This window comes from Monodelphis domestica, chromosome X, assembly GCF_027887165.1.
Source record: "Monodelphis domestica isolate mMonDom1 chromosome X, mMonDom1.pri, whole genome shotgun sequence".
NCBI lineage: Eukaryota > Metazoa > Chordata > Mammalia > Didelphimorphia > Didelphidae > Monodelphis > Monodelphis domestica.
Window position 1 is genome coordinate 78,642,306 of NC_077235.1, and position 12,176 is coordinate 78,654,481.

The window sequence follows — 12,176 nt, forward strand, 5'->3', positions numbered from 1 at the left end:
TTTTCTCCAAGCCATCTCATTTGACAGATGAGGAAATCAAGACTAAGAGGGCAAAGTGACTTACCCAGGGTCACACAGCTAGGATGTGGGTGAGGCCAGATTTCATGACCCCATTTGGAGTCAGAGCTGGAAGGTTCCTTAGATATCACCTAGTCCAACACCTTTGTTTTACAGAAGAAACTGAGGCCTGGAGCATGGAAACAACTTGCCCAAAGTAAGAAAGACAGGTATCATAGACTCACAGAATGGTAGAGATGGAAAGGACCTTCCAGCTCATCTAATTTGATTACCTTCCCATCATTGTTGTTTTTACAAAGTAGGAAACTGAGGCCTAGGGAGGAGAAGGGACTTGTCTAAGGGCACATACAAGATCTTAGAGCCAGAGCTGGAAGAACCTTCAGAGACCAGATAGTCCATCCCCCTTTTTTACATTGGGGGAAACTGAGGTCCAGGGAGAGGAAGGGACTTATCCAAGATGACACATAGAGTCTTAGATCTAGAACTGGAAGGGACCTCAGAAACCATCTAGTCCAACCCCCTTCTTTTACAGAAAGGGAAACTGAGCCCCAAGGAGGGAAATAGATGTTTAAGGCCACACCCAGATCCCTAGTAAGATCCTAGATGTAGAACTGGAAGGGCCCTCAGAGGCCAGCTACTCCAACCCCTTCATTTTAAAATTTTACAGGTGTAGGGAGGGGAATGAGACCTGAGGCTGTATGGCTCGGCCAAGGTGGTAAGTAGCAGAGGCAGAATTGGAACTCAGGACCTCTGCCTTCACCTGCAGTACATGTCTCATCTGCCTCTGGCTCCTTGTGCTGCCCACTTCACCTTACCTAGCTAGGCTCCCTTCTTCCCTGCCAGAGAAGGGCCAGCCAGCCTGCCAGCTCCCCAGAGGATTTTCCCACATCTGGGGCAGCACCCCATCTCTCCCCCCAACCCCCAAACCTCCTCCACCACCTTGATTTCAAGTGATTAATGGTGATTCCCAGGTTGTTTCCAGAGTGCTTTGCTTAGACCTGCCCAGGCCCCTGGAGTGGCTGCCATGTTAAGTCCAGGAGACGAATGCCCTGGGATCAGCTCTTCGATGTGGCTAGGGTGTCTGAGGTTGGCCTCAATTCCTTGGGGTTCTCGAGCTCAGGACTGATACTGGAGGCTTTCCCTAGCTAGCTAGGCCCTGGGATTGGCTTTACCCATGAACTCTAGCTTGACTTGGCCAGAGGACTCTTTATTTTCTTGGATCCCAAATTGGACCACGCCTTTTTTCCCCTGGCAGGGTTCTTCCCCTCACATAGGCCCTGTCCCCTCCCTGAGGGCATGAGGATTCAGAGGGGGGAAATACTCTGGAAGCTAGGAGAGGTCAAGGCTTCTTCTCTCCATTTTACAGATGGGGAAACTGAGGCCCTGAGTCAATCACATGACAGATTCTTGCCTGGAGCTTAGGCTCCCAGATCTCACTTGTAACTCGGCCTCCTCCCAAGTGCCAGTTCTAATGCCTCCCACTTGGTTCGAGCCTCGTCCAAATACCTTGGGGTATGGTGTCTTTGAACCTACCAACAGAAAGGATCCCACAAGGTTCCATAGTGTCCCAGCTGCCAGAGCCCTCCAAAATCTATGTCATCTGCCTAACTCACTTAGTGTTTGCAATCCAATGAGATTCCCAGGGGAACGCAATGAAAAGGGAGCTCTAGCTGAAGTCCCAGGATCCGGATTCAAATTTCAGCCTTGCTAGATATTATATGTGTGAAACTACTTTATCTGGGCCTCAGTTTCCCCATCAGTAAAATGAAGGGGCCAGACTCCATGGACCTCTGAGTTCCCCTCTCACTTCTAAGCCCACTTCCTTTCTGAATCAAGAGGTTGTACCTTGGCAATGAATATTTCTGAGCAGAATTCTTGGACGAGCCTGTTTCTTTTGGGGGCTACACACCTGAGGCTTCCTGTTCAGCTTGTCCAGGACAGGACGGAGGACCTGTGGGTCCTGAGGCATCAGCCAGGGTGCCTGGAACCCGCCTCTGCCTAAAGCAGCATGAGGGGGGCTACTGACCCATTTTTGAGCTCCCTCCCCTGACAGAAGGCTTGTGGGCATCACTATCTCCAAAGGAACGACAGAGCAGAGTAGAGGTAGTATGACACCCCGCAACCCCCACCCCTGGCTGTTAGCCTTCCATAGGAGGAGGCAGAAGGGCTGAGCTGGGGGGGGGGATGGCAAAGAGACGGCTGTATGGTGCCAGGCTCTTACAAAAGGAAAAAGGGTCCTCCCAGGCCCCTTTTCTCCAGCTATGTTTTAAGACTTACAAGTCATTCTCCTCCCAAGCCAACCCCACTTTTCCATTTATCCTTAACTCTTGCCCTCTCTTACATCAGACTGGAAGGGGCAACTAGGAGGGATGGGCTTGGAGTCAGAAAGATCTGAGTTCAAATGCAACCTCAGATGGTCACTGGCAGAGTGACCCTGGGCAAGTTTAAACCTATTGGCCTCAGTTTCCTCATCTGTCAAATGGTCCCAAGGAGGAAATGGCAAACCAGTCTGGGATCTCTGCCAAGAAAACCCCAAGTGGGGGGTCACAGAGAGTCAGACATGACTGAAAATGATCTGATAACAAAAATTGGGCTGGAAAGAAGGCTTCTGAGAAATGGAGTCCTCCTCATGCAAAGAGCCCCCATCAGGCTTCACCAATCCTACACATAACTCACGTTGCTTTAGTATTTCAGGATCCTTGACAGCCCTAGAAGATAGGCAGAAAGGGGCCCTTTATCCCCATTTGACAGATAATGAAACTGAGGCTCCCAGAAGCAAAGTAGATTGTCCAGGTCACATAGCTAGGAAATGTCAGCGCTAGGATTCAAACCTGAGTCTCTCCCAATCCCCAGTACCACAGTGCCTCTCAATGGAATGTATCACTGGAGGTTTCTTGTCTGAGATATATGGATGGTTCATCAAAGGACAAGATGGCACCCTTTCCAAAGCCACATGCTCACACCAGAGAGGCAATCCTCAGGTACCTTTCAAAGGAGCCACTGTGTGATAAACTGGCTCCCAAGTGAGATGACCTGGGTTCAAATCCTACTTCTGCTACCTCCCAATTGTTAGAAAAGTCACTTCCTCTCCCTGAGCCTCAGTTTCCTCCTTTCTAAAATGAAGGGTTTGGACTAGGTGACCTCTAAGGGTTCCTCAGATGCCAAGGCTGTGATCCTAACAGAAGGACAAGAAAAGGCCTGAAAGACTGGTCACATGGTTCTCAGTTCTAAGACCAACCAAACTGCTTCAAATGCTTGGGGCCCACTTGGGCCTCGGGCTTTTGATATCTTTTACTGGCTGAATTGGGCTGGGCCAGTTTGGGGGCCTCTTTTCATTTGACTCATTCATCTTTGCTTTGGGGTGAAGAGGAAGGGGGAGAAGCATGTTTTCCTCTGTAAGCTTTGAGGGGAACTCTGACAATTAGGGGGCCACTTAGCTGTGCATTCAGCAGTTTGCCCAATGTGACCCCCTGCACCCCAACAGGGCCCTCTCCCTTTGTGTAGTTGCACGTGAGGGAGGTTTTTTCACTCTTTGATACTATGATCCCAGTCCTTCATTCTTTGGAAAAGTGCTGAAAGTTTCAGTGTGAAAACTTGGAAAAGGGCCCCGATCCCTCAAGAAGCTGCCATTGGTCCTTATTTGTGCTGGGGCTTGCCTGCATCCATTGGGGATTCTGGGGGTGAGGGAGGCCTAAAACAACATCATCAGCAAGATATTTCTAGGACTCGTTTATTTTGGGACCCACGAGGTCCTCTTGCCCAATCTGCCTCCATTTTACAGAGGGGTAAACTGAGGTCCAAGATGGGGAAGGAACTTGCCCAAGACCATTCAGGGAGCAAATTTCCAGAGGTTGACGTGAATCGGGATTCTGTAGCCCAAGATTAAAGGTGTTCTACCTCAGAGTCCAGGGCACGAATTAGACATCTTGGCGTGCTTGGTTTCCACCTGTCCTGCGTATCATTTCAAAATTCGAATCATGGAAGAGAATAAGATTAATATTTGTATTCTGCACTCTCCTTCCTCTGGCCCCCTGGGCTGCACTCTGCACAATCAATTGTTAATATATGTTTGCTTAAAGCTGAGTTTGGAAGCCCGGGGCCAAAGCTAGAGTTGGGCTGATGAGACACATCGGTGTAGGCAAGCCTTTTCCAAACACGGCGCTTGGCTAAGTAAACACACATTTCATTTGAGCTGTTGAGACGGTCAATTCTAAAATGCTTTGGGATTTCTGTTTTCAAAGACAATTGCTGCCACCTGGTGGGAACAGTTGCGGGACTGCCAGTGGTTACAGTCCAGCGTTTTAGAGCCTAATCAGTGATTCTTAGTATAAGGTCCAAGAATTTGAGCATTTCCAAAGACCATCCTTCACCACCACCATCTTTAGTAGGTAGAACAAGTGTTCATGTTCCCATTTTATAGAAGAAAGTAAAGCTCAAAGAGGCGATCACTTAGCTAAAGGCTCCTATGTAGCCTAGCCAAGGATTCACCAAATCTCCCGCAGAAGGGACCTCAGAGACTCTTTAAAGCATCCCCGAGACAGAGCACCAGCAAGTGGTCATTCAGCCTCTGCTGAGGATGAACCCGCTCCCTCTTGAGACAAACTATTCTACTCTCCTCCCCCACGCCCCAGTCCCTGCAACATCAAGCCTCAGTTGGCCTCATCATTTCTACCCATTGCCTCTAGTCCAGTCTTCCAGGGCCAAATCCAGCTTCGGATTCTTATTAGCTGGATGATCCTGGGCAAGTCACTTAACCTCTGTTGCCTTTAGTTTCCCCATCTCTAAAATGGGGTTGATAATAGCACGTGCCTTTCAGAGTTGGGGCAAAAACCAAGTCAAATAAAGGATGTAAAGGGCTTTGGAAACATGAAGGTGCTTTCCAAGTAGAAGCTAGTCTTTTTTAACCCATACCATCTGTCTTAGAATCCGTTCTGAGTGTTAATTCCGAGGCAGAAGAGTAAGAAGGCCTAGGCAATGGGGTGCAAGCCTTTACTTTCTGCCTCAGTAACAACTCTGAGACTGACGTGGGATCTGGGCTAGGCAACTGGACTTGTGACGTGCCCAGGGACACACATCTAGGAAGCATCTGAGTCCCAATTTGAACCCAGGACCCCCAGGCTCCAGGCCTGGATCTCTATCCACGTGACTCACCTAGCTGCCCACCTACGTAGCCACATACATACACATGTTCTTTTTAGAGACCTTTATGTGACTTGGGTCACGCTGTCCATTCACAAGGAAAAGGCCGCAGGCTCCCAGGGAGGACCAGAGGCAGGAACAGAACACCTAGCACCGATAGCATCTCCATGGCAACAACAATTAAAGTATGGGAAGTGGTGCCAGTGTTTTGTCCACCTCCCTCAGAATTGGGCCTGGATTCTCCATAATCCACACACTATACACTCAGGGCCCCACAGGGCAGCAAGGGTTTGGGGACGGGGAGTGGCCATGCTTCCTCCCACATTTGCCCCCTTCCTCAGCTGTTGAGCCACCGGCACAGAGGCTGCTTTCTGTGCCTGCATCATGGGATCTTGGAGCAAGGGGAACATAAGGAACCTTCATTTTACAAATGAGGAAACTGAGGCCCACCAAGACCCAGCAACTTGCCTAAGGGCACTCAAGGAGTAGAGCTGAGGTTTGAAACCAGATCCTGTGACGTTTTTGACCATTTCACCCTCAGTCACAGTCAGACTGCCATATGGAGCTCAGCAGATCCGCCCTTCTCTCTTTTATTGAAGAGGGCAATGAGTGCCATTGAGACGGCGTAATTGGTCCAATGGTTTAGGAAATGACAGGACTGGGACTGGGTCCAATGCATGTGACCAAACTACCCTGTCTACATCTTTAAGCTGCCCAAAATGTGGAAGGAGAGTTGGCTGGGCCCTGCGGAGAAATGATGAGGCTGTTAAAACTGAGCTTCCTTAGGATCAGAGCTCTGGAGCTGGTGGGGCGGGCCCTAGAGACCAACTAGTCCAATCTTTATTTTATAGAGAGGGAAACTGAGGCCTTAGGAGAAGGAAGGGACTTGTCTGAGGGAGAAGGGACTTGGCCAGGTCACACTTGGGATCTTACATCTGGAACTGAAAGGGCCCTCAGAGGCTAGTTAGTCTAACCTTTTTATCTGATAGGTAAGGAAACTGAGGGCCAGGGAAGTCAGGTGACTTACCTAAGGTCACATAGATACTAAATGGCAGAACCAGGATTTTAAACTCAGATCTTGTGAATTCTTCCAATTGTCCTATGCTTCCTCTCCTCTCCTCTCTCCTCCTCCCCTCCCTGCCCCTTTTCTACATCCATTCACCTCACATTCTACTTCTGGGTGTCTGGATGTGACCCACAATGTCCTGAACGAGTACCCTAAATGGACTTGCCCCTGTTAGGCAGTGTATCTAAAGGGGATAGGGCTAAAGCAAAAATCGCATACCCCATACCTACACACAGTGCCCTCTTCCATGCCCACTCTTTCTCTTTATTATTAATATAATAGTAGCTGACCTACTATGTGCCAGGTACTGTGCCAAGCACTTTACAGATACCATATGTTTGCTCCTCACAGCAACCCTCCCTAGGAAGTGGGTATATTCTTATTATCTTCATTCTACAGTTGAGGAAACCGAGTCAGACAGAAGTTAAATGATTTGATATATGATAGTCACACAACTATGAAGTATCCGAGGCTGGATTTGAACCCAGGTCTTCCTGACACTAGGTCCCAAGCTCTATCCACTATGGTGCCCCCTAGCTGTGATTGGGAAAAAAAATACACGTAACTCCCCAAGTGGTCCTGTCTCCTTGGCCTGCTGCGCTCAGCCTATTAGGGGGGCCCAAGGTCTAAAAGTGGGTGCTGCAAGCTAGGAAAGCTTGTCTTCTCCCTCCCCTTTCCCAACCCCATACTTCTTCATTCACTGGTCTCTCTCTTCCATATCAGAAAAATCTCGCATGTGGTATTACAAGCAGCACAAAAGGACCAGGGATGGAAGATGAAGTACCTTTCCTCATTCAAACCAGGGGTTCTAGAAGGCTCTCTCTAGCGGGGAGCCCCAGGAGGCAGAAGCCTTCTCTGTCAGTGACTGGGGCCAATGCGGGGAAGAGGGCAGGGAGGGGGACTATTGCTATGGTGAAGGGCTTAGATGTTCCGGCCTACCTCACAGGGTTGTTGTGAGGAATTTTCAGAGGGCAGCACCTTTGAGTCTTGGGCCACCATCTTGCTTGTTACATGCATTGGCTTAGACTCATAACGATCTTTGGTGGCCAATCCTGCGTGTGTGTGTGTGTGTACGTGGATGTCACCAGACCCAGATATATCTGTGCTACTGCCCTACCGATTTTGAGAACCCGAAAGAAATCTGTCTGTTGAATCATATAGCAGCAGAACCTCCCTTGTGCAGAATGACCCTCTAGAACCAGTAGTCTGGACCATCTTTGTGCCCTGGGGACCCTGTAGTAGGATGGCGGAGCCCTTGGACCCCTCCTCCAAATATGCTTTTTGAAATCATTGCAGGATACATGCTCAATTTCAGTGAAATGTTAGTAAAAACTAAAGACGCAGATTTTTTGCCTAGGTTCCCCGAGCCCCTGATATCTGGCCACAGACCGTAGGCTAAGAACTCTTGAAGATGCCCCCTGCCAGGAAATGGGAGTCCCCACAGAGTCAAAGACTGGCAGGCTTTCCGAGGTAGAAGGAAGTTTGGAGACCATCTAGTCTTTCCTCTCAGCCTGAAAATAAGTACCCCACTGTGTCTCAAAGTGGCCCATTCCATCATTGGCAGCTCCAGTTGGGAGAACTTCCTGCTGTCCTCAGCTGAGTTCTACCTGGACCGGTCCTTTCCCAACAATAAGTCAAATTCCCCATCTATCCGTTTAGCCCACTAAAGAGCTCATTTGAAAGCAGCCAGTTCCCCATTAAACTTCCCAGGAAGATCCATTGGCCCCTTGGGTGGTTCCAGGTGGTTCAAAGACACCTGTGACCTTTTCCAGGCATCCACTAAAGAAAGGGAGTAGGGGTCAGCCCCATAACTTGGCATGTACTGCCAAGGACCTGATATAGCCAAATACATGTGACTCTTTAGCCTTAGGGGCCACTCTCTGGCCTTTTCTGAGATTCCTGAAACTCAACCGACTAATCAAACTAGGACCAAAGCCCGGACTTCCCCTGTGGACAGGAAGTAGCCACATTCCTCTTCAAAAGGACGAAGAAGCTAAAGGATCCAGGCACAGATAGCGGCTAACATTGGAGAATATTGCCTCCAAAAGCTCATCTGGTCTGGCTCCACTCTGGTGAGGGGAAGCAACCTGTCCTTGTCCAACAGGATAGAAGATCCAGGGCCAACAGAGGTCTCAGAAGCCAGCTAATCCAGCCCTCTTGTTTAATAAAGGGGGAAACTGAGGCCCATGGCTAGGAAGGGATTTGCCCTAGGTCATACCTAGGGTTCTAGAAGGGATCTCAGAGGCTATCCATTCCAGCCATTTTACAGTGGGAGAAACTGAGTCACAGAGCAAATCTTGAGTCAAAGGTTTGAGTTGTCATGAGAAGCTAGGCCTCTGACTTCTGATCTGATGTCCTTTCTAGTCCCAGATGCCTCAGTGATCCTATAAGGAAGAGGTGAAAGGCCAAAGATCCCAGCCCAATTCTTTTCCTCCTTTGTTGTCCCTACTTGCCCATGCTTATCCAGGGCTTATGCAACAGGTCCAGGTGGTTTCTGATTTAGCTTTCTCCTTGCCCAACACTGGGATCCTAGGGCAGATTCAGTAGCCAGGGAGGGGAGGCAGGACTGTGCTTTAGGGTAGATGACATTTGTTCGATCAACTTACTTGGATTCGAGCCCCCACCAGGAAGAGCCAATGAATCCTAGCAACCAGCATAAGATCCCCTTTTTAGTGATGCTAAGAAGACATTGCCCAGCTCAGCCCCCCCCCATTTCTGGCCTTGAGCCTTCTTGCCTTACCTGCCCTTTTGTTCCTGTACTGTCCCATCCCCCGCATCTCCCACATGCCCACTTTCCTTGGCAGTCAAGCCACACCTCCCCCCTTCCCCCACTGGCCCAACCGGTGATACCAATGGCTAATATTTTGTTACGTTCTGTCCCTGAAAGCCTCCATGTTGAAACGGGTCTCCTTCTGGCCAAGGAGACTCTGAAGCTGAGCCCCAGAAGGCGGGGATGAGGAATGGTGGGAACATGGCAAGCCATGGGCCCTCCTGCTTTCCCAGCACTCCCCCAGCCCAGCACCCGCCCCAGGCACACTTCCCTCGCCTTCTCTTGGCCCTGAGACCTTTCTTCTGGAGAGAAACCAGCCAGGGATTCCAGCCTGGGGTCTCCTCTGTAATGTCGAGGCCAACGAGAGGGCCCCCAGTGTGCTTTGAGAGACTAATGTGCTTTCTTTTTCACCGATTTCTGTTTGTTGGAATGTGACATATTTCTGCTAGTGAATTTTCCTTTAATAAATCCATTAATGCACCAATGGTATTTTATTATTTACGGCAGACTGACAGAAATAAGGCTGTTAACATTGCCCCCCCTTTTCTCTTTTTCCTTTTTTATTTTTTCTCATTTGTTTCCCAGGTCATCTTGACCTGTTCAGCTCGGGCTGTCTAACATTTGTTTTTAATGTCAGTTGAAAAGTAATTGTAAAAACATGTATGCTCCAAATTAGTCCAGTCCTTTTTTTTACATTCGTGGCCCCCCCTCCCCTGTTCCAGTGGAAAAGCCTGGCACGTCAGCCTATTTCCTGGCCTGGGCATCTCCGAGGAGCAGGTTTTCTCTAAGTCTGGCGGGCCCCATGCTCCGAATGGCATCTGGACGGCGAGTTTCTTGTCGTTGGCATGGTGGTCTTTTAGAGCCCAGAGAGAGGAGACTTGGCTGGGGGCCCTGGCCACATTCGGCGTCTTGGCCCAGGTCTCCAGCCTTCTATATCATGGCCGTACCCATTTCTTTTCCTCTGACACGAGCTACAATCCATTAGACTAAATATTTTTTAATCGTTTTATGGAAGCCTTTTGTTTCTACATCATTCTCTCTCCCCCTCTGTCCCCCTCTCTCTCCCCCCCCCCTCTCTCTCTCCCTCTCTGTCTCTCTCTCTCTCACACACACACACACACACACACGCGCACGCACACACGCACACATGCACACACGCACATGTCTGCCCCCTGAGAATCAGACCCTCCCTTGTAACAAAGAAAAAGGACTGTGCAGAAGCAGCCAGGGCCCACATCCACCGGCGGACCCCGAATTCAGCCCCACAGGCCCCTGCTTCCCCGCTGAGCACAGGGACATGGCTTTCATTATCTGTCTATTAGACTAAATAGTCCAACGTAAACCTTGAAAGATAAAGTGCGAGATTTGTCTTTCTAGCCAGGCGTTCCACTGGTCCAAAAGGGTGGGGTCATCTGAAGAGAGCAGTGGGAAGAGCAATCACATGGCAAGGAGGGAGGCAGGAGAAAGGAATCCTGGGTTCGAGTCACGACTCAGTCTCTTACCAGTCCTTTGAATCCATTACAAGAGACCATCCCCGAGGCCCTTTCTGGCTCCCAACATTCTTCCAGCTCCATGACCTTGGGAGGGATCAGAGGTTGAGTTGCTCCTATTCCCTTAGGTCCATGCTTCCAGGTTACAGCCTATAAAATGCTCACTGGCCTGGCACTCAGTGGCACAGCCACAGACAGCTCTGCCCATCATCTCCTACATACATACAGAGAGAGAGAAGAAGAGGGAAGGGGTTGAGGGGGAGGGGGGATAGAGGTGGGGAGGGACAGAGAGAGCAGGAGGGGGAGAGAGAGGGAGAGGGAGAAAGAGAGGGAGAGAGAGAAGGAGAGGGAGAGAGAGGAAGGGAGAGGGAGGGAGAGGGAGAGAGAGGGAGAGAGAGAAGGAGAGGGAGAGAGAGAGAAGGAGAGGGAGAGAGATGGAGAGAGAGAGGAGGAGGGGGTGAGAGAGAAGGAGGGAGAGAGAGGGGGGAGAGAGAGGTAGAGGGAGAAAGAGAGGAAGAGAGAGAAGGAGAGGGAGAGAGAGAGGAAGAGGGGGGAGAGAGAGGGAGAGGGAGAAAGAGAGGGAGAGAGAGAAGGAGAGGGAGAGAGAGAGGAAGAGGGGGGAGAGAGAGGGAGAGAGAGGGAGAGAGAGAGAGAAGGAGAGGGAGAGAGAGAGAGGGGGGAGGAAGAGGGGGTGAGAGAGAAGGAGGGAGAGAGGGGGAGGGGAAGAGGGGGGAGAAAGAGGGAGGAAGAGAGAGGGAAGTAGAGGGAAAGAGAGGGAGGTGGGAGAGAGAAGGAAAGAGAGAGGGGGAGAGAGGAAGGGGGAGAGAAGGAGGGAGAGAGGGAGGGAGGGAGAGGGAGAAAGGGAGAGAGAAGGGAAAGGAGGGGAAGAGAGAGGGGGAGAGAGAGAAGGAGGGAGAGGGGGAGAGAGAGAGGAAGAGAGACAGACAGACAGACAGATAGACAGACAGGCAGAGAGAGGCTTTCTGTAAGACAACAAACATTTATTAAACACCTACTATCTATACACTCTACTAGGCCCTTAGAACCCAGAGCCAGAAAGGAACCAGCCCCTGCCCTCAGGGAGCTTCCATTCCATTAGGGGGCATACATAAAGCTACAGAGCAGCTAAATGGGGGGAGGCAAGACAGGGAGGGAGGAACTGGCTCCAGCCTTCCCATCTCTAGGACCATGCCCCTCCCTCCCACTTCTCTTTAGTCTTTGCTGGCCCCAGGGCCCCACCCAGGGCCTCCTCCTGAACACTCAGAGCCCAGGCCTTTCCTAGCACTACAGAGACATGAGAAATGAGTGGAAAAGGAAGCCCCAGCACCATGTACCCAGTGGCCCTATGGCTGGGAAAGACTTAAGAAAGGGTCCAGGGCAGACATGTGGCACCCTGGGCGATGGGCTAGCCAACTGAACCAGATCCAAATGTCACTGGGAAATATTTAACAAAAGAAAGAAAAGTCTGACCAAGACCCAGATAACATTCAAAGCTTCAGAAGTGTCAGGCGGTGGCCCGGGGATGCCGATGCCCAGCTTCAAGGCCCCCGTTTCCATTTGAGGCTGGTGCTGGCCTGCCTTTCCGCCATCCCAGCTCCCTTCTCATCATCCTGTTTTTAGATGCAGAAAATAAGATCCCTCGAAGTTATTCGGCCACTCCGACTAGAAGGCCCCAGGCCCCCGTTAAGGACCC

At 50.4% G+C, this 12,176-nt stretch overlaps 1 protein-coding gene across 2 annotated transcripts in view; it reads left to right on the forward strand.

Annotated features, from left to right (window-relative positions):
- AR (androgen receptor) overlaps positions 1–12,176 on the forward strand; it is a 216,008-nt gene that overhangs the window by 176,974 nt on the left and 26,858 nt on the right. The window contains exon 4 of one of the 2 annotated variants that reach the window (XM_056808755.1): positions 6,947–10,727. The exons of the other annotated variant lie outside the window; for it this stretch is intronic. Within the exon in view, the coding sequence (XP_056664733.1) occupies positions 6,947–7,002 (56 nt within the window). The 3' untranslated portion in view covers positions 7,003–10,727. Of the gene's footprint in view, positions 1–6,946; positions 10,728–12,176 lie in introns of those variants that run through there. 2 annotated transcript variants of the gene reach the window in all.